The sequence below is a fragment of the Triticum dicoccoides genome, chromosome 6A (assembly GCF_002162155.2).
Source record: "Triticum dicoccoides isolate Atlit2015 ecotype Zavitan chromosome 6A, WEW_v2.0, whole genome shotgun sequence".
Classification (NCBI taxonomy): Eukaryota; Viridiplantae; Streptophyta; class Magnoliopsida; order Poales; family Poaceae; genus Triticum; species Triticum dicoccoides.
This window is the reverse complement of record NC_041390.1, coordinates 466,887,800-466,910,356: the sequence shown is the minus strand read 5'-3', so window position 1 is coordinate 466,910,356 and position 22,557 is coordinate 466,887,800. Positions and strand designations below refer to the sequence as shown.

The 22,557-nt window shown below is 46.9% G+C and overlaps 1 protein-coding gene and 1 pseudogene across 1 annotated transcript; one reads left to right on the top strand and one right to left on the bottom strand.

Annotated features, from left to right (window-relative positions):
• Nucleotides 1-217: 217 nt before the first annotated feature.
• Nucleotides 218-8,958, top strand: LOC119317312 (transcription initiation factor TFIID subunit 4b-like). Its single transcript, XM_037591744.1, has 13 exons — nucleotides 218-523; nucleotides 1,672-2,189; nucleotides 2,795-2,890; nucleotides 3,066-3,746; nucleotides 6,530-6,630; nucleotides 6,751-6,838; nucleotides 6,925-7,060; nucleotides 7,165-7,220; nucleotides 7,289-7,345; nucleotides 7,430-7,570; nucleotides 7,978-8,043; nucleotides 8,112-8,331; nucleotides 8,423-8,958. The coding sequence occupies exons 1-13, from the start codon at nucleotides 469-471 to the stop codon at nucleotides 8,596-8,598; spliced, it is 2,391 nt and encodes a 796-aa protein (XP_037447641.1). The 5' UTR covers nucleotides 218-468; the 3' UTR covers nucleotides 8,599-8,958.
• Nucleotides 8,950-12,067, bottom strand: LOC119317313 (annotated as a pseudogene).
• Between the last annotated feature and the right edge of the window lie 10,490 nt (nucleotides 12,068-22,557).

Genomic DNA, 22,557 nt, shown 5'->3' with positions numbered 1-22,557 from the left:
TGTTTAGCCCGTGTCGTGCCTTGTCCATAACGGGCTGTGCCGGCGTGCTCGCGGGCTGGTCTGCTTGGCCCGGCCCGTTTGGCAAGTCCCTATCCTTTTCTTGCCTTTTCCAAACTCGGCGTCGGGCGGAGCAGCCCAATCTATCGTAAACTGAAGCCCAGCAGGCCGCACCGCCGCTGCCCTATCCTACCTACCCCCTCCGCGCCGCACGCGACGCGCGTGGGCCCGTGGCTCGAGACCGTGACCGGCGTCAACACACTTCGGCGCTGCCGCCCCCGCCGTCCCTACCGCGCCTCCACTTGGCCGCCGGGGAAACGCGGCAGATCCCCTCGATTGCTCCGCCGCGGCCTCCGTACGGCAGCGCTCCCCGGTGCCTCTGCGGCGGCCTAAGCGTCGCCGCCCCGCGAAACCCTAGAACGCCGGAGCCGCGCACGGCTCGTGGTTCCGGGCTCGCTGTTCGCTGCCTCCATGTCCTCCCCGCCGCCGGAAGCCGTAGGGGACGCTGGTGCCCCTTCATCCAGCGGTATCAGTCATCACCCCCTCCCTCGTTTGTATCGTAGTGCTGTGTAATTAGCTTCCGAAGACCAGGTTTTGGTCTATTTGTCACGATTAGGTTTGTCTTGATTTGCTTTTCGATGCCTACAGAGTTTAGTATCTGTCTCCATGCAAGGTTTGTCTGCTATGATGTAGTGGGAACCTGCTGAGCTTGTAATTCACTCGCAGCTGCATGCTGGCATGCAAGTTTGCCTTTCCCCCCTTTTTTTGGCGTGGAGGCATGCAAGAATTCGTGGCTGGCTTTCAAGCTGTCTTGTTACTAAGCGGATTATTTGGCATCATGGAAGAAATCTTTATCTTGGGTTATGGGCACCTCGCTCCTCCGCAAACTTGTGAAATTAATCCTGCAGCGCATTGGTAACTCTGCAAAACCAATGCTGAAAGTTTGGCGGGTTGTTGAGGAAGGTCAACAATTGGAAATAAATGTTTTTGTACGATATTGATAAATGGATAAAACTTTGCTAACAGTCACAATGTTATTTTGTCAAATAGACTAATGGATATTATTTTGTTTTTATATGCTGGGGAATACATAATAAGATAAATATAAGGAAGAAATCAGGTCTACTGAAAAAGCCAAGATTTTTATGGAGCTACTGCTGTTTTTAGCAAAAAGGGTAGAGCGTAGGAATTGGTGCAGCAAGCACAGCATGTTAAAACTTGAAATTGCGAATGAATTGCTCATAATTTGAAGGATTATTTGTAGCATTTGAGTCGCCCGTATCGGTACAGTTCTGCATCCTGTATCCACGTCAGTCAGTAGTTTGGAAAAGTTTCAGCAGCTCGTATATGGGTGGAAAGAATGATTGTTTCCTATGGCACACTTATCGGACCTTGCAAAACATTTCATGAAATCATGTCAGAAATTCATGATACTTGTGCCTACCTAATGAGTCATCGGCTGATTTTGATAAAATGGTTCTTGTCTTTCTTTTTTTACCACTATTTCTTTTCTTGTTTAGTTTCGAGGAGTTGCGTTTTCAACTATGTGCTTTTATTTGCAACTTGCTATTCCTAGAGATTCTGGGTGTCCTAGTTATTCAGTAATGTGATGGTCCCTGCCTTTTGCTGTTGAGTCTCTGTGAAACATGAACAATCTCTATTTCTGCACTCCAGGTACTTTGCCACAGGACATAAGTGATGTGTCCAAATCTACAGTTGGTCAGCTGCAAGCAGCAGATCAGGAAGCAAGTTCCCAGTCAAGCCAGCAGGCAGGGCAACCACATATGAATCCATCATATCAGTTGTCTCAACCAAAATTGGAAACTGGAGTTTCAGAAAATGAAAACTTTATCCAACAGGAGGAACACCATTACCAGCCAGAACAAGAGCAGCCACGTTGTGAGAATCAAGTGCAGCAGGCAGAAACAAATAGCTTCCAGTTGGCAGAAAAAGGAACAGACTATGTTGGTCAACAGAGTTTGACAGGCTCCATGGTAGATGTCGCTCAGCCTTCAGGAGATCAGCAGCATGTAAATCCAGTTGTCGGTCAGCAAGCACCGCATGGTGCCCAGGAAACAAGGAAGAGGGGATATCAGCCATCTATACCATTTAATATGTTGATTCCAATCCTACAGGCGCATCTTGACAGAGATAAAGACATGCAGCTTCAATCTGTATGGGCAAAACTTAGGGTGCGTTTTTGTTCATTACTCTGTTATTAGCTGATGTGTTTCATAAAAAGAAAACTGATTGCATGGAGAAAATTTCCATATTTTATTTATTAGTTTGGTCAAACTTGTTTGTTTCTTGTATAGCTACGACACTATAGATTCGTTAAGTGTATTTGTTGCAAAAACTGGTAGAGTAAAAGGCCATAATAACACTAGTGGAGACCAACAGTATTTACTACTAAGGAAAAAAAGAATGAGTTGCTCTTTTTGGAAGCCATTTGACCGATGACATTAGTTAGGGCCACGTTTGGGTGAGGGTGTGGCGGCTATGATAGATTGTGCTGCCAATTTGTGTCAGATTATGCTGCCCCGTTATTATGCTATCAGTACTAATAAAGTTTCCGAGGCATCTATTTATCAAATTAATGCGAAGAGAGTAATGCAAAGTCTGCATTTTCCCTTTGTTTCCTTGTCTAACAGAAGAGGAGAACATGTTGTTTTGAAAGAACAGATTGTCATTCTTGTTACAAATTGTTGCACAAGTTGAGGGAACTGATGAAAGAAGAGTAACAAAGGCACCTCAACATAGAAACTGTTTACTAAGATCGTCTATGCTGTGTTTGCAGCGTAATGAAGTCCATAAAGATGATTTCTTAAGAGTCATAAGGAATATCGTTGGGGATCAAATGCTCAAGCAGGCGGCTCATAAAGTTTTTGCACAGGTGAATGCATGGTGTTAACACCATCCCTGCCCTTTTCCCCTTGATAGCTAACTATTCATCAAGCTTGACAAGCGTGGAGCCAGTTTGAGTTTCCGTGTTTATTGAATGACTCAATTCTTTCAGTAATATTTTGTGTTCTCATGCCTATATTTGCTTTATTTGCTCTTGTTTGCAGATGCAAGCTCAGGCACAACGAAATAATAACCAGGGAAATGCAAATCAACATCCTTCGTCATCTCTAGCATCTACAGCTGCGAGTGGATCGGCAAAATTGCCTGATCAGCTAGTTCGCATGCCCACCCCACCTAACCAGGGTCACAAAAGCCAGGGATCATCTTCACCTCAGAACTTTGTGCCACTTTCAGGCACACAAATGCAAAGCAGCATGCATTACTTTGCTCATGATAATTCTATCCAAAAGCCAGATGTAAAGGGGGTGCATGCTGTGCCGAATCGACCACCTGGTATGAGCTTGCCAATTCCACTGCAGACAAGTAACAAACAGCTGCAACCCACGGAAATCCAGCAAGCCTCACAGCAATTATATGGAACTACTAACACCCCTCAGTCGTACCCTCGGCCAACCAGTGGTTCGATGCCTCTTAGACCACAGAGTCAAGCGCCTGAAACACGACCTCCCTTTCATCCTCATGGAAGGATTCCTGCGAAAATCGGAACCGTTCCTACTCATCCGACAATGCAACAGAATGCATCGGCACGCCCAATGCAACAAAACAAGGATATAAAAAATAATGCTTATAACCCAAGTGCTAATACAAAACAAGGTTCTGAGCCTGCAGGCAAGGCCCGCCAGGTTGGCCCAGGAGGTCCTTCGGCGAAATCGCAAGGAAAGCAGGTAATTTGTCCTCCAGTAGTCTCTCACCTCCGTGTTACACAGTCCCTTCTTGCCGATTTCCAAATATCAGTGCATTTATTTCATTTTAGTTCCCTATGAATAATCTGAACTACTTAATATGAAGTTCAACATGATACAAGGGGTAATTGCAGGAAAATAAACTCCTAGAAGTATATGCTTCCCCTCACATGCAGCGTTTTTATGAATACCAGAATAAACAGAAAAGGAAATCTCACATGTCCGTGAGCGCTTTCATTGTATTATCTAGGATATTTGGCACTTCTATTGTACTCCCTCCGTAAAGAAATATAAGAGCGTTTAGATCACTACTTTACAGAGGGAGTATTAGCATCTTGCCAGAATGAACTTTTGAAGCATTTATGTATATTAGAAAATAGAACTGTTATTGATCTGTTACACTGGAATTGAAGTATTGATTTACACTAAAATACATACCAATTCACTTGGTAATTCCCTTTGATCTACCCCCTGTTATGTGGGGGCAGTAGTATAAGCGGTGGGGCCGCTCTTAGGCGCGCGCAAGGCAAGCCAATGGTGCAACAAGGTGTAGGTTTCATTTTCCCAGAATGTGTTACCAAAGAGTTTGGAGTCCTTAAGGAGGTTTGGGGTGTTTCCATCTGTATAAGGGGATACGAGCTATTGAATAGGGTGATAATAATAAGCTACCAATAACTAGCGCCTTGCTGTGGGAATTTATATCAATAAATTTCCAAGAATAAAATTAGAATATATGAGAATAATGCCCCTCCACTTTTGCGATATATGAACGGTAGCAGTAAATGGAGGGTAGACTTCACATTGTAATGCATCGTTACCTTCTGGCTCCGGGGGGATGATTTGTTGCTAGAAAAAAAGGATGACCTTGAAGGCCTGCATATGCTTGATGATGTGGAGGGAATGCATGTGGCGGAAAATGGAATATGAAGGGATTTTATGTACTTGATGATGAACGACATGACATGCGTTGTGAGGTGGGATGTGTGCATCTTGAGAAAAATGGAAGTAGCGGGGACCAACTATTTAGGTATATATAGGATTTCCCAGTCTCTCTCCCTCTGCCCTAGCCGCTGCACCACCCACATCATCTAATTACGGGACACAAGACCTCCCGGCCCAACCATCATATCTCTCATAAGTTCAGTTTTGTTGACACCAAATGGTTTGACAATGTGGATTGATTGGGCTTCTACTTCACAAGGTATGGTTGTTAGTCGCCACATATATAGTTTCAAGACAATTGCTATCAAGGCATCACCCCGTTTACGCCTCATCATCCAATAGGTTGGGGCTAGGTGCTGTGAAATCTCACTTTTCATGGAAATGATTAGGTAGGTGCAATCTGCAAAAATACCTGTTCAGGTGTTGTTGGATGTTGCTGGGGATAGACATGGCAGACACATGGGTCAGTTAAGGTCTTAGGCCCAGCTAAATTAGCTCTCTACGAATCACATTGGCCCATCCCTCTCTTAGGTTACGAACCTAATCTAAGAGGGTTGGGACTTTAGATCTCTTCACCTTTCGTTGGAGCAGCACTCCTCTTGTTGCATGTTGGATCAGCTCACAACGGGACACTACGGACGGACGAGAAGAAGCGAAGGATACTAAGGCGCTAGAGAGAAGCTCGTTTCTCCCTTACCCACTCCTTGTTGGACATGTGTTTGAACCAGGGTGCCACAAGTTTACCCTTCGGTCTTGTACCAGCCAACAATAGTAACAATTAATTTAGGGAAGAAGCCCCTGAATAGTAAAATATGCATATCCACAAATATCTTGTAACTAATACCGTGTAAAATTTAGCACTGGGAATATTTTGTCAGCAATGTTTATGAAAATAAAATAGCATATGTAGAAATGCTCGTCTTTTATAGTGTATATATATAAAGTTCCACTCTTTAAAAAAAAGGGCAACCTGGTGCATGTAGCTCCCGCTTGCGCAGGGTCCAGGGAAGGGTCCGACCACTTTGGGTCTATAGTACGCAGCCTTTCCCTACATTTCTGTAAGAGGCTGTTTCCAGGACTTGAACCCATGACCTCATGGTCACAAGGCAGCAGCTTTACCACTGCGCCAAGGCTCCCCTTCATAAAGTTCCACTCTTTAATTAGCATATTTAAGGCTTCATCTAGACTTGGATCAGCTGAAGCGCAATGTTTGTTTGCTATGCATTTTTTAAATGAGTGTTAGCCATGTAATCTACTATATCTGAATAGGAGCCCCTGCAGCCTCAGTGAGCGCCATGTAATCTACTATGTCTGAATAGGAGCCCCTGCAGCCTCAGTGAGCCACGTCATCTGAATTGTTCTAGCCGTTGATGCAATATAGCCCAGCCATCTGCAGCCGTCTGATCTCTTCTCATTCTTTTGTTTCCTCTCTTCTGCTCCATGCATACGATCCCACGGTCACCGAAGCGAGCGGCTGCTTCCTCTTCTGCCTCCCGTAACCGATGAGTCAAGAAATTTCCTCTTCCACGGGTTATTACTCCCTCAACTCTCCTCTCTCGCGAGGCTGCATCTTTCTTTGAACCCCCATCTGTCTCTCTGTGTCGCTCACGCTGCCGGCTACCTCGCGGCGCACCCCGCCTTCGCTCTCACCTCCTTCTGCCGCCTCCATGCGCCTAGCCATGTAATCTAGTTAAAAATGAGGAGAGAAAAATGTAGGGGATTTGTGGCGCTATGCATTTTTCTCATACCTCAGAACTTCGCAATTTTAAAATGTCTTCCTTCAAATATAATTTGTGCATCTACTCATCTGGCTTAACTGTCAGGCGGCCCCTAAAACATCTACACCACCTGCTGCAAGGACTAAGAAATCTGGTGGCCAGAAGAAATCATTGGAAACGGCTGGTTCAGCACCACCACCAACCAGGTTTCATAATTCACGTCATCCCACCTGTTCTGTTTTATTATCTGATTCTGAATGCATTATAGCTTACGGAGTAGTTGCATTTTATGGATAACCCCAATCTGATTTCCTTTCTGTTTCTAGCAAAAGACAAAAGACAGCTGGAGCCTTCCAGGAACAAAGCATCGATCAACTTAATGATGTCACAGCTGTTAGTGGTGTTAATCTTAGGGTACAAATCTTCCTGGTTGATGTTTGGTTTCTAATACTACTTGTGTGTCTTGTTTGTATTTTATTGGTACTTTTTTACTTCAATAGGAAGAAGAGGAACAACTGCTCTCTGCCCCCAAGGAAGAGAGCGCAGCCACAGAAGCAGCACGGAGAATCGTACAGGAGGAGGAAGAAAACCTCTTTCTGCAGAAGGGCCCTCTTCTGAAGAAATTAGCAGAAATCGGTTAATCCCTTTGAACTTATAATCTTATATTGAGACCATAAAACTGTATTTACATACACCATAAATATTTGAAGCAACACTGGCTGATGACATGTTTTTGGCAGTTCTTAAATCTAACTTGAAGAACGCTGGCGCTGATGTTGGACGTTGTTTATCAATGGTAAGTTGTTCATAGGACCGTCCGCCAGAATTTTGTGGCACTATGTCTGAAGCTTAACTCTTACTTAGTGTGTGGAGGAGCGATTGCGAAGATTCATAAGTACTCTCATAAGAGTTTCAAAGCAGGTTAGTCATTTCACATCATTTAGTTATCGGGCTGTGGTATAGTTGGGTATCATGAGATACTAACCTTGCTTGTCTTGTTGCTAGAGAACCGATGCAGAAAAGACTGGTCATCGACTAGTTATTACTTCAGATGTCGGCCGTCAAATTTTGCAGATGAACCAGAAAGCTAAAGAAGAATGGGACAAAAAGCAAGCAGAAACTGACAAGAACAAGAAACAGACTGAGGTGCTACATAATCTCCATTTTACGCATATTCAATTTGGATGACGGGCTTGTTCCGTTAAAATATCATGCTATTAGATGATTACTTGCATGGTGTCCGAAGTTAAGGATTAAGTGTTTATCCACGTGTTTCTGGAATTTATACGCATGTTGGTTAGTTCTAAATCCTCGAGAGACTGTCAGTTATGATTTGTGTCTTGATAAAAAATTCCAAGGAGAAAATAAATGAGTCGAATCAATCTAGCTGTTCTATATTGGATTACAATTTTGGTATCTTTATCGTACTGATGATTCTCTAAACTGAACAAGAGTGTTGGGTAATAAGTGTGCCCCTGGTTTCGTACTAGAAGATGTATGTACTCATTTATATAGCAAAATCTCATGGAAGTGTGTTGGCGACTTGCGTGCAGGATGGGAGCAGTGGTGGCGCAGAATTGGAGAAAGAAAAAGAGGAAAGCCGTCCAAAGAATGCAAAGGTAAGTATCTGATGTGATCTCTCTAGTTTGACATGTCTTCTTTTCCTGATATTCTTAATCTCTTGCAGCCCAACAAAGAAGAAGACGATAAAATGAGAACAACAGCTGCAAATGTTGCTGCTCGGCAGGCAGTTGGAGGAAGTGATATGTTTTCAAAGTGGCAGCTGATGGCCGAACAAGCTAAGCAGAAGCGGGCACCAGCTCCAAGACCATCCCATGCATCTGGAAAAGGGTCTGCAGAACGCAGTGAGGCTTCAAAGAGGAGCCATCTTGCGGCCTTTGGAACTGGTAAAGAGACATTCTGGCATCATTTTCCCTCCGCATTCTCTATTATTAGAGTGTTGTAAACTCAGGGCACACATCATACTGTCCATTTCAGGAGGCACGGAAAGGCAAGGCAAGGGTTCATTTGCGAATCGCCACTCGCATGGGCCTCAGCGAACTGTTTCCGTGAAGGATGTAATCTGCGTCCTGGAGAGGGAGCCTCAGATGACGAAATCGCGGCTGATCTATCGGCTGTATGAGCGATTGCCTGGAGAGTCCACCACAGATTAGGCTAAATTAGTCAATTATTTAGCTTAACCTCTACTCCCTCCATAAACTAATATAAGAGTGTTTAGAACACTACTTTAGTGATCTAAATGCTCTTATGTTAGTTTACAGAGGGAGTAGTGTGTAAATGATGTGTGGGGGTGGCAAGGTAAGTTGATGACAGTGCCGGCTAGTTGACATTACAGATCTCTTACAGATAAGATGGTGCATAGCCACCAAAATTGGTCATATAAAACCCCAGCCAGTCTAGAAAGGGTGTGTTGTGACAGGAATAAGATCATCCAGTGTCTGTCGATGCACCTGACCTGCTTTCATCTGTTGTTGTGATTCAGTGGCTCAGTTATACCAGTATACTATGATAAATCTCCTGCCCTGGTTCCCATAGTGTTGTTTGCACAAACTCGCAAGCTTAAATAGCACTGGTCGAATCAGAGCCAGGGACAAACTCTGTGGTCTAAAAGAATTCGAAGTCGAGGAACTTGCCGCCGGACTTCACCTCGGCGGCGCCGATCACCGTCGGCTGCTGGGTTGCTCCGCATTTCGCTGGCGGCTCGGCCTCGACGGGCTTGGGCACCTCGGGAGGCGTGCTGCACCGGATGAGCGCCCAGTTGACGCCCTGGAAGAAGGGGTGCTGCTTGATCTCTGCGGCGCCCCGCTTGACGCCGAGCCGCTGCTGCGGCTCCTTGACCAGCAGGCCCCTGACGAGGTCCCTGGCGGCGTGGCTCGTCGGCGGTGACTCCGGGAAGCGCAGCTGCTGGCCGACGACGTTGAAGAGCGTGGCGCGGTTGCCCGCCCCCTTGAAGGGCGTCCGGCCGTAGAGCAGCTCGTGCAGGAAGACGCCCAGCGTCCACCAGTCGACGGCGCTGCCGTGGCCCTCGCCCTTGATGATCTCCGGAGCCAGGTACTCGTGCGTCCCCACGAACGACATCGACCGCGCCGCCGTCGGCTCCGCCACCAGCTCCGGCACGCCCTGCCCCGGCTCGGAGCACCGCCGCCGCCTCCTGCTCCTCTGGCCGAACAGCCTGGGCATGAAGCACGCGGGCTGGACGCAGGCAGCGGAGGGCTCCATGCAGCCGGAGGGCCGCACGCAGAAGGCGCCGCCTGCCCTCCTGGGGTCGGAGTCGCACGCCGGCGCTCTGACGAGCGTCGGCGACACCGCGCACTGCTGCAGCGAGAGGTCGAAGTCGGAGAGCATGATGTGGCCGTCGTCGCGCACCAGCACGTTCTCCGGCTTCAGGTCCCGGTACACCACCCCCAGCATGTGCAAATACTCCAGAGCTAGGAGTACCTCCGCAGCATAAAACCTGCCCAGCACAGCACACGCACTAATCACGTCAGCATTTCATCTGTACTGAACTTCTGTTTCTCCGACTTCTCCTCATGTACCATTTCTCGAATTTATTTTGATCAAGCCATACTTCATCTGTTCACTTTTATAAGATTTTGAAGATATTTCAGACAATGTACAAAACAACATATTTTAAATTGTCTGAAACGACTTACAAAAGTGAACGGAGGGAGTATTATTATTTTCAAAACTAAAGAATGTTTAAGCAAACATGTACACCGAATTCCAAAATTAAAGAGAACAAGATAAGATATCAGCATAAACATAACCAGGAAGAAAAGCATTTTCATTTCACCTAATAATAATACAAACTGATATACCGGAACATGGATGATTTACCTCGCCGCGTACTCGGAGAAGTGCTTCCGCGGCTGGCGCTGCCGCAGCGCGTGCAGGTCGCCGCCGGGGCAGAACTCCATGAGCAGGCACGAGAAGCGGTCGGTCTCCAAGTGCGTGTACAGGGTGGGGAGGAAGGGGTGGTCCAGGAGCTGCAGGATCTCCCTCTCCGTCCGCGCCCTGCTCAGCTTCCTCCGCCCCGCCAGCGACGCCTTGTCCATCACCTTCATCGCGAAGTGGCACCCCGTCCCGCTCAGCTCCGACAGGTACACGCTGCCGATGTCGCCGCACCCGAGCCGCCTCAGCAGCCTGAAGTGGCTCATCCCCAGCGCGCCGCCCCGGGCCCGGACGGCGAGGATCGCCCGCCACCGAGGGTCGTTCCCCTTGTGGGGCTTGCTGGCGGCTCCGGTGACGCTGTTGCTCCGGCCGCTGTCGTCGCTGCTGTCGCTCGCTTGGCTCCCGCTGGTCTTTATGCTCTCCGTTGAGCTGCCTCGGAAGCTGCCCTTTGCGCTGTCTTGCGTCCTCCCGGCGGTCACCGCGGGCTCACCGGCAACGGATCCGCTTCTGCGTGTGCTTGTGCAGCTGTTCCTGATGCGTGTGGCACCGGCGCTGTCACCGGTGCGATCCTTCTCCTCCGACGACTGAGTTGAGGGCACGGCCTCGCCAGGAGGCTCTGGAACAGGGGCACCGGGCACCTTCATCTCTTCAACCAAAGCAACCACATTGGGTTCCAGGTCTGCGGCATGGACAGAAATGTCTTCCATGGACGGTGCTTTGGCTGACGGGCCTCGCAGCAAGCACCCCGGTGGCCCGGTCTTCTCCTCGTCAACCGAAACATACACGGTGCTCATAACATCCACATCGATTGGCTCCGGAGGGTGGCTCGCCCCGGAGAACGAACTCCGCCACCCTCACCCGACGATTCCTCGCCCCGGAACCGGAAGCTCTCCCCGCCTTGTGCCGACGGGTCCTTCTCATCGGGCTGCTCCGTGCCCTCCCCTTCCCTAGCTGCATCTATCACTACTGATGCTGGCAACTCTGAATTATTTGGCTGCCGGGCAGTGGCCACCCAAGGGCCCTCTGGCCCGGCAATCTTGTCAACCACCTCCATCAAACCATCACCAGCAAGATGCGGTAGCCCCTGGGCGATTCTGTCCACCAAATGAGGCAGTTCTTCAAACAATCGACAGGATTAAAACTCGGGATAATGTTTTTTGCCTTCTATTTTTCTTGGCACCAAACGGAGCTCCAGGGGCAGGGAGGCCCGCAATTTCTCTGCAATTGGAATGGCTCCACCAAGATCCAGACTTCTCCACCCTGCTCCAGCAAGAGGGCAAATGCAGGAGCCCGAAGCAGTGAATCACTCCACTCTGCAGATAAACACACGGGAAGAGGCTTAGTGCGCCAGACTGGACATGAATTTGTTGAGGAGTACACTCCAAAACCACCAAATTAGAAACCAAATTTCTTCAACCCTGAGCATCCGGAAGCCCTTCCCCAAAGCAACCCAGATTTTGACCAGCGAAACAAAGGCGCATTGGGACATTTCCCCACATAGCAAAGAAACCAGAGCTAAAATAGCTAAAATGACAGCTTCCCCCAGAAACAAGAACGGGACACATACAGACCAGGAGGGGAAAAGAGGGAAACCACACCATAAACAACTAAAATGGAGATCCAGGGCGGCTTGAGCTCGGGTTTTTGTTTGGCTCTCCCCGCCACCCTCTGCTGCTAGTCCCGAGTAAGTAGCTTCTTACTCAGACCACGCACTCCCGTGACGCGAGGAGACCGAAGCGGGGAAGGGAAAAACTGTAAAGGGTGGACGCGTCCAAGTAGGACGGAAAACTGCAACTGCAATCACTCCGTCTGTTGGCGGCGTTAGAGCTAAGGCCAACTTCACCGCGCAATCCTAAATAGATGTTTGTTTTGACCGAATTCTATCCGTTTGGATAGGACAATGTGATCGTATCCGGGCCGTTTTTTGGATGCGGTGGCCGTGCGCGCAACGCGCGGACGCATCCTATCCGCATATTTTTTTTTTCTTTGTAAGCCCTTAATTTTTTTTATCATTCATTTTTGGTACGTGGGAATACATCACCAAATTTTAACTAGAAAAGTAAGAGCAAAGAAAACAAGAATCACAAAAATACATTTTAGAAGATATCCAACTTCCATAACTGCTCCTGTAAGTTGGATTAATGTTTTCTCGATGCATTCATTGTTGATCTGCGGAGGAGCCTCGATCTTGCGTGCTTCTTTCTTATTCGAGTCTAAAGAAGTAGAGGTTGCTTCCTCGCATCTAGTCTCGTGAGTGCACTTGTCTCATCTACAGCCTCTATACTAGCTAAAAGTGCACGAACATCTACTAAATTGCGCTCTATCAATATATCGATGTACTCTTCTTCCCAATACCAAAATTTGCATCCATTCTACACAATAAAATTTAAAGTTAGCATAACTAGTCAAGTCTAGAGCACAAACGAAAGCTAAAAAGAGCACATACCCCATCGTTTAAGCACTCGATAAACACCCATCTGGGATGTTCCGGCGTTGTAGACACGCGGCTCACGACCTTCTTTGGGCAGTGGTCACACTTAATGAGTGACAACGGTGCGCCGACGAGCTTTTGGGCTAGCACCGAGCCCGCCCGACCACCATACGTGTATCTGCCGGCGGACCACCGACGGTGTAGATCCGAGCGGCTAGAGGAGGAGCCACTGCCTGCATGTGGCCTGTGCCCGACCAGTCCATGGCGCGTCGCGTCCTCCCACAGCCGGGCGAGCTCAAGACCGACCGGACCCGCCCCAAATCCGGCCGGCGGGTGCGTAAATCAGGTGGCCGTGGTTGGGTAGCTCGGGGGCGCCGAGGGGAAGGGGCTGGGCGAGCGCGCGTCCGAGCTGCACAGCTGCAATGGCGGCGGCGACGAGGAAAGAGTGAAGAAGAGTGGAGGGTGTGTGGCCGGAGGGAGGGAGGGGGCGGATAGAAAAAGGCGTCCATGTGCCACCGATGGGCGGGCCAGGGAAGGACACGCGCAGACGGCCCGCGCGTCCGCGTGCTGTCCGTTTCACCCCAAAAGCGGCGCAAACTTGGGCCAGGGATGGGTCGAAAGCGGACAGAAGACGAACAAAATGTTGGAAATATGCCCTAGAGGCAATAATAAAAGTGTTATTATTATATTTCTTTGTTCATGATAATTGTCTTTTATTCATGCTATAACTGTATTATCCGAAAATCGTAATACACGTGTGAATACATAGACCACAATATGTCCCTAGTGAGGCTCTAGTTGACTAGCTCGTTGTGATCAACAGATAGTCATGGTTTCCTGGCTATGGACATTGGATGTCGTTGATAACGGGATCACATCATTAGGAGAATGATGTGATGGACAAGACCCAATCCTAAGCATAGCACAAAGATCGTGTAGTTCGTTTGCTAGAGCTTTGCCAATGTCAAGTATCTCTTCCTTTGACCATGAGAGCGTGTAACTCCTGGATACCGTAGGAGTGCTTTGGGTGTATCAAACGTCACAACGTAACTGGGTGACTATAAAGGTGCACTACAGGTATCTCCGAAAGTATCTATTGTTTTATGCGGATCGAGACTGGGATTTGTCACTCCGTGTAAACGGAGAGGTATCTCTGGGCCCACTCGGTAGGACATCATCATAATGTGCACAATGTGACCAAGGGGTTGATCACGGGATGATGTGTTACGGAACGAGTAAAGAGACTTGCCGGTAACGAGATTGAACAAGGTATCGGTATACCGATGATCGAATCTCGGGCAAGTAAAATACCGCTAGACAAAGGGAATTGAATACGGGATTGATTAAGTCCTTGACATCGTGGTTCATCCGATGAGATCATCGTGGAACATGTGGGAGCCATCATGGGTATCCAGATCCCGCTGTTGGTTATTGACCGGAGAACGTCTCGGTCATGTCTACATGTCTCCCGAACCCGTAGGGTCTACACACTTAAGGTTCGATGACGCTAGGGTTATAAAGGAAGTTTGTATGTGGTTACCGAATGTTGTTCGGAGTCCCGGATGAGATCCCGGACGTCACGAGGAGTTCCGGAATGATCCGTAGGTAAAGATTTATATATAGGAAGTCCTGTTTCGGCCATCGGGACAAGTTTCGGGGTCATCGGTATTGTACCGGGACCACCGGAAGGGTCCCGGGGGCCCACCGGGTGGGGCCACCTGCCCCGGGGGGCCACATGGGCTGTAGGGGGTGCGCCTTGGCCTACATGGGCCAAGGGCACCAGCCCCAAGAGGCCCATGCGCCTAGGGAACCCTAGAGGGAAGAATCCTCAAGGGGGAAGGCACCTCCGAGGTGCCTTGGGGAGGATGGACTCCTCCCCCCCCCTCTAGGCCGCACCCCTTTCTTGGAGTAAGGGGCAAGGCTGCGCCTCCCCCCTCTCCCTTGCCCCTATATATAGTGGAGGGGAGGGAGGGCATCCATACCTGAGCCCTTGGCGCCTCCCTCCCTCCCGTGACACCTCCTCCTCTCCCGTAGGTGCTTGGCGAAGCCCTGCAGGATTGCCACGCTCCTCCATCACCACCACGCCGTTGTGCTGCTGCTGGATGGAGTCTTCCTCAACCTCTCCCTCTCTCCTTGCTGGATCAAGGCGTGGGAGACATCGTCGAGCTGTACGTGTGTTGAACGCGGAGGTGCCATCCGTTCGGCGCTAGGATCATCGGTGATCTGAATCACGACGAGTACGACTCCATCAACCCCGTTCACTTGAACGCTTCCGCTTAGCGATCTACAAGGGTATGTAGATGCACTCTCCTTTCTACTCGTTGCTGGTCTCTCCATAGATAGATCTTGGTGATACGTAGGAATTTTTTTGAATTTCTGCTACGTTCCCCAACAGTGGTATCAGAGCTAGGTCTATTGCGTAGATTCTTTGCACGAGTAGAACACAAAGTAGTTGTGGGCGTTGATGTTGTTCAATATGCTTACCGTTACTAGTCCAATCTTGTTTCGACGGTATTGTGGGATGAAGCGGCCCGGACCGACCTTACACGTACTCTTACGTGAGACAGGTTCCACCGATTGACATGCACTTGGTGCATAAGGTGGCTAGCGGGTGCCAGTCTCTCCCACTTTAGTCGGAACGGATTCGATGAAAAGGGTCCTTATGAAGGGTAAATAGCAATTGGCATATCACGTTGTGGTTTTGCGTAGGTAAGAAACGTTCTTGCTAGAAACCCATAGCAGCCACATAAAACATGCAACAACAATTAGAGGACGTCTAACTTGTTTTTGCAGGGTATGCTTTGTGATGTGATATGGCCAAAAGGATGTGATGAATGATATATGTGATGTATGAGATTGATCATGTTCTTGTAATAGGATTCACGACTTGCATGTCGATGAGTATGACTGTTGGAAATATGCCCTAGAGGCAATAATAAAAGTGTTATTATTATATTTCCTTGTTCATGATAATTGTATTTTATTCATGCTATAACTGTATTATCCGGAAATCGTAATACACGTGTGAATACATAGACCACAATATGTCCCTAGTGAGCCTCTAGTTGACTAGCTCGTTGTGATCAACAGATAGTCATGGTTTCCTGGCTATGGACATTGGATGTCATTGATAACGGGATCACATCATTAGGAGAATGATGTGATGGACAAGACCCAATCCTAAGACTAGCACAAAAGATCGTGTAGTTCATTTGCTAGAGCTTTACCAATGTCAAGTATCTCTTCCTTTGACCATGAGATCGTGTAACTCCTGGATACTGTAGGAGTGCTTTGGGTGTATCAAACGTCACAACGTAACTGGGTGACTATAAAGATGCACTACAGGTATCTCCGAAAGTATCTATTGTTTTATGCGGATCGAGACTGGGATTTGTCACTCCGTGTAAATGGAGAGGTATCTCTGGGCCCACTCGGTAGGACATCATCATATGCGCAATGTGACCAAGGAGTTGATCACGGGATGATGTGTTACGGAACGAGTAAAGTGACTTGCCGGTAACGAGATTGAACAAGGTATTGGATACCGACGATCGAATCTCGGGCAAGTAAAATACCGCTAGACAAAGGGAATTGTATACGGGATCGATTGAGTCCTTGACATCGTGGTTCATCCGATGAGATCATCGTGGAACATGTGGGAGCCAACATGGGTATCCAGATCCCGCTGTTGGTTATTGACCGGAGAACGTCTCGGTCATGTCTGCATGTCTCCCGAACCCGTAGGGTCTACACACTTAAGGTTCGATGACGCTAGGGTTATAAAGGAAGCTTGTATGTGGTAACCGAATGTTTTTCGGAGTCCTGGATGAGATCCCGGACGTCACGAGGAGTTCCGGAATGGTCCGGAGGTAAAGATTTATATATAGGAAGTCCTGTTTCGGCCATCGGGACAAGTTTCGGGGTCATCGGTATTGTACCGGGACCACCGGAAGGGTCCCGGGGGCCCACCGGGTGGGGCCACCTGCCCCGGGGGGCCACATGGGCTGTAGGGGGTGCGCCTTGGCCTACATGGGCCAAGGGCACCAGCCCCTAGAGGCCCATGCGCCAAGATAAAGGAAAAAGGGGAGAGTCCTAAAAGGGGAAGACACCTCCGAGGTGCCTTGGGGAGGATGGACTCCTCCCCCCTCCTTAGCCGCACCCCTTTCTTGGAGTAGGGGGCAAGGCTGCGCCTCCCCCTTCTCCCCTGCCCCTATATATAGTGGAGGGGAGGGAGGGCATCCATACCTGAGCCCTTGGCGCCTCCCTCCCTCCCGTGACACCTCCTCCTCTCCCGTAGGTGCTTGGCGAAGCCCTGCAGGATTGCCACGCTCCTCCATCACCACCACGCCGTTGTGCTGCTGCTGGATGGAGTCTTCCTCAACCTCTCCCTCTCTCCTTGCTGGATCAAGGCGTGGGAGACGTCACCGGGCTGTACGTGTGTTGAACGCGGAGGTGCCGTGCGTTCGGCACTTGATCATCGGTGATTTGAATCACGACGAGTACGACTCCATCAACCCCGTTCACTTGAACGCTTCCGCCTAGCGATCTACAAGGGTATGTAGATGCACTCTCCTCCTCCTTTCTACTCGTTGCTGGTCTCTCCATAGATAGATCTTGGTGTTACGTAGGAAATTTTTTGAATTTCTGCTACGTTCCCCAACAATGACAACCGGCAGGAGCCATAGGAGTTGTCTTAATTTATTGTATGACCTGCGTGTCATTGAAAAACGCCATGTAAACTACTTTACTTTATTGCTAAACGCGTTAGTCATAGAAGTAGAAGTAGTCGTTGGCGTGACAACTTCATGAAGACACGATGATGGAGATCATGATGATGGAGATCATGGTGTCGTGCCGGTGACAATGATGATCATGGAGCCCCGAAGATGAAGATCAAAAGGAGCAAAATGATATTGGCCATATCATGTCACTATTTGATTGCATGTGATGTTTATCATGTTTATGCATCTTGTTTACTTAGGACGACAGTAGTAAATAAGATGATCCCTTACAAAATTTCAAGAAGTGTTCTCCCCTAACTGTGCACCGTTGCTACAGTTCGTCGCTTCTAAGCACCACGTGATGATCGGGTGTGATGGATTCTTACGTTCACATACAACGGGTGTAAGACAGTTTTACACAGCGAAAACACTTAGGGTTAACTTGACGAGCCTAGCATGTGCAGACATGGCCTCGGAACACGGAGACCGAAAGGTCGAGCATGAGTCGTATGGTAGATACGATCAACATGAAGATGTTCACCGATGATGACTAGTCCGTCTCACGTGATGATCGGACACGGCCTAGTTGACTCGGATCATGTGATCACTTAGATGACCAGAGGGATGTCTATCTAAGTGGGAGTTCATAAGATGAACTTAATTATCCTGAACATAGTCAAAATATCTTTTGCAAATTATGTCGTAGCTCGCGCTATAGTTCTACTGTTTAGATATGTTCCTAGAGAAAATATAGTTGAAAGTTGACAGTAGCGATTATGCGGACACTAGAACGCTTATGTCCTTAATGCACTGCTTAGTGTGCTGAACCCCAAACGTCGTTTGTGGATGTTTCGAACATCGAACATACACGTTTTGATAACTACGTGATAGTTCAGTTAAATGGTTTAAGTAGAGGCACCAAAGACGTTTTCGAAACGTCGCGGAACATATGAGATGTTTCGAGGGCTGAAATTGAGATTTCAGGCTCGTGCCCACGTCAAGAGGTATAAGACCTCCGACAATTTTCTTAGCCTGCAAACTAAGGGAGAAAAGCTCAATTGTTGAGCTTGTGCTCAGATTGTCTGAGCACAACAATCACTTGAATCAAGTGGGAGTTGATTTTCCAGATGAGATAGTGATGTTTCTCCAAAGACATTGCCACCAAGCTACTAGAGCTTCATGATGAACTATAACATATCAGGGATAGATATGATGATCCTTGAAATATTCATGATGTTTGACACCGCGAAAGTAGAAATCAAGAAGGAGCATCAATTGTTGATGGTTGGTGAAACCACTAGTTTCAAGAAGGGCAAGGGAACAAAGGGATACTTCATGAAACGGCAATTCAGCTGCTGCTCTAGTGAAGAAACCCAAGGTTGAACCCAAACCCGAGACTAAGTGCTTCTGTAATAAGGGGAACAACCACTGGAGCAGCATTACCCTAGATACTTGGTAGATGAGAAGGCTGGCAAGGTCGATAGAAGTATATTGGATATACATTATGTTAATGTGTACTTTACTAGTACTCCTAGTAGCACCAAGGTATTGGATACCGGTTCGGTTGCTAAGTGTTAGTAACTCGAAATAAAAGCTACGGCATAAACGGAGACTAGCTAAAGGTGAGCTGACGATATGTGTTGGAAGTGTTTCCAAGTTTGATGTGATCTAACATCGCACGCTCCCTCTACCATCAAGATTAGTATTAAACCTGAATAAGTGCTCTTGCACCTAAAGGAATGGTTTATTGAATCTTGATCGTAGGGATACACATTTTCATGCCAAAAGATATAAGATAGTAATGATAGTACCACTTACTTATGGCACTGCCATGTAAGTCATAATGGTATAAAACGCATGAAGAAGCTCCATGTTGATGGATCTTTGGACTCACTCGTTTTTGAAAAGTTTGAGACATGCGAACCATGTCTATTGGTGTATATGCATGAAGAAACTCCATGCAAATGGACCGTTTGGACTCACTTGATTTTGAATCACTTGAGATATGCAAATCATACCACATGGGCAAGATGACTGAAAAGCCTCGTTTTCAATAAGATGGAACAAGATAGCAACTTGTTGGAAGTAACACATTTTGATGTGTGCAGTCCAATAAATGTTGAGGCATGCAGTGAATATCGTTATGTTCTTACTTCACAGATGATTCGAGTAGATGTTGAGAATATTTACTTGATGAAACACAACTCTGAATTATTGAATGGTTCAAGTAATTTCAGAGTGAAGTAGAAGATCATTGTGACAAGAGGATAAAATGTCTATGATACGATCATAGAGATGAATATCTGAGTTACGAGTTTTGGCACACAATTAAGACATTGTGGAAATTGTTTCATAATTAATACCGCCTGGAACACCATAGTGTGATGGTGTGTCCGAACATCATAGTTGCACCCTATTGGATATGGTGCGTACCATGATGTCTCTTATCGAATTACCACTATCGTTCATGGGTTAGGCATTAGAGACAACCACATTCACTTTAAATAGGGCACCACGTAATTCCGATGAGATGACACCGTATGAATTATGGTTTAGAGAAACCTAAGTTGTCGTTTCTTAAAGGTTTGGGGCTGCGACGCTTATGTGAAAAAGTTTCAGGATTGATAAGCTCGAACCCAAAGCGGATAAAATGCATCTTCATAGGAAACCCAAAACAGTTGGGTATACCTCCTAATTCAGATCCGAAAGCAATATGGATTGTTTCTAGAATCGGGTCCTTTCTCGAGGAAAAGTTTCTCTCGAAAGAATTGAGTGGGAGGATGGTGGAGACTTGATGAGGTTATTGAACCGTCTCTTCAACTAGTGTATGACAGGGCACAGGGAGTTGTTCCTGTGGCACCTACACCAATTGAAGTGGAAGCTTATGATATTGATCATGAAACTTCGGATCAAGTCACTCCCAAACCTCATAGGATGACAAGGATGCGTACTACTTCAGAGTGGTACGTAATCCTGTCTTGAAGGTCATGTTGCTAGACAACAATGAACCTACGAGCTATGGAGAAGCGATGGTGGGCCCGAATTCCGATAAATGGCTTGAGGCCATAAAATTCGAGAGAGGATCCATGTATGAAAACAAAGTGTAGACTTTGGCAGAACGGCTCGATGGTCGTAAGGCTAATGAGTACAGATGGATTTCAAAAGGAAGACGGACAATGATGGTAAATGTCACCATTAAGAAAGCTCGACTTGTCGTTAAGATGTTTTCCGACAAATTCAAGGAGTTGACTACGATGAGATTTTCTCACTCGTAGCGATGCTAAGAGTCTGTTGGAATTATATTAGCGATTACTGCATTATTTATGAAATCTTGCAGATAGGATGTCAAAACATTGTTTCCTCGACGATTTTAATGAGGAAAGGTTGTATGTGATACAACCGGAAGGTTTTGTCAATCCCGAAAGATGCTAATAAGTATGCAAAGCTCCAGCAATCCTTCTAAGGACTGGAGTGAGCATCTCAGAGTTGGAATGTATGCTTTGATGATGATCAAAATTTTTTGGGTTTGTACAAAGTTTATGAGAAACTTGTATTTCCAAAGAAGTGAGTGGGAGCACTATAGAATTTCTGATGAGTATATGTTGTTGACATATTGTTGATCAGAAATGACGTAGAATTTCTGGAAAGCATATAGGGTTATTTTGAAAGTGTTTTTCAATGGAAAGCCTGGATTAAGCTACTTGAGCATTGAGCATCAAGATCTATAAGGATAGATCAAAACGCTTAATGGTACTTTCAAATGAGCACATACCTTGACATGATCTTGAAGGTGTTCAAGATGGACCAGTCAAAGAAGGAGTTCTTGCCTGAGTTGTAAGGTACGAAGTTAAGACTTAAAGCTCGACCATGGCAGAATAGAGAGAAAGGACGAAGGTCGTCCCCTATGCTTGAGACGTAGGCTCTTCAATATGCTATGCTGTGTACCGCACTTGAAGTGTGCCTTGCCATGAGTCAGTCAAGGGGTACAAGAGTGATCCATGAATGGATCACAGGACAGCGTTCAAAGTTATCCTTAGTAACTAGTGGACTAAGAAATTTTCTCGATTATGGAGGTGGTAAAAGAGTTCGTCGTAAAGGGTTACGTCGATGCAAGCTTAACACCTATCCGGATAGCTCTGAGTAGAGATATCGGATACGTATAATGGAGCAACAATTTAGAATAGCTCCAAGTAGAACAGTTATTTGGAATAGTTCCAAATAGAACGTGGGAGCTACATCTAGGAGATGACATAGAGATTTGTAAAGCACACACGGATCTGAAAGGTTCAGACCCGTTGACTAAAACCTCTCTCACAAGCAGAACATGACCAAACCCCAGATCTCATTGAGTCTTGATCACATGATGATGTGAACTAGTTTAGTGACACTAGTAAACTCTTTGGATGTTGGTCACATGGTGATGTGACCTGTCAGTGTTAATCACATGGTGATGTGAACTAGATTATTGACTCTAGTGCAAGTGGGAGACTGTTGGAAATATGCCCTAGAGGCAATAATAAAAGTGTTATTATTATATTTCTTTGTTCATGATAATTGTCTTTTATTCATGCTATAACTGTATTATCCGGAAATCGTAATACACGTGTGAATACATAGACCACAATATGTCCCTAGTGAGCCTCTAGTTGACTAGCTCGTTGTGATCAACAGATAGTCATGGTTTCCTGGCTATGGACATTGGATGTCGTTGATAACGGGATCACATCATTAGGAGAATGATGTGATGGACAAGACCCAATCCTAAGCATAGCACAAAGATCGTGTAGTTCGTTTGCTAGAGCTTTGCCAATGTCAAGTATCTCTTCCTTTAACCATGAGATCGTGTAACTCCTGGATACCGTAGGAGTGCTTTGGGTGTATCAAACGTCACAACGTAACTGGGTGACTATAAAGGTGCACTACAGGTATCTCCGAAAGTATCTATTGTTTTATGCGGATCGAGACTGGGATTTGTCACTCCGTGTAAACGGAGAGGTATCTCTGGGCCCACTCGGTAGGACATCATCATATGCGCAATGTGACCAAGGAGTTGATCACGGGATGATGTG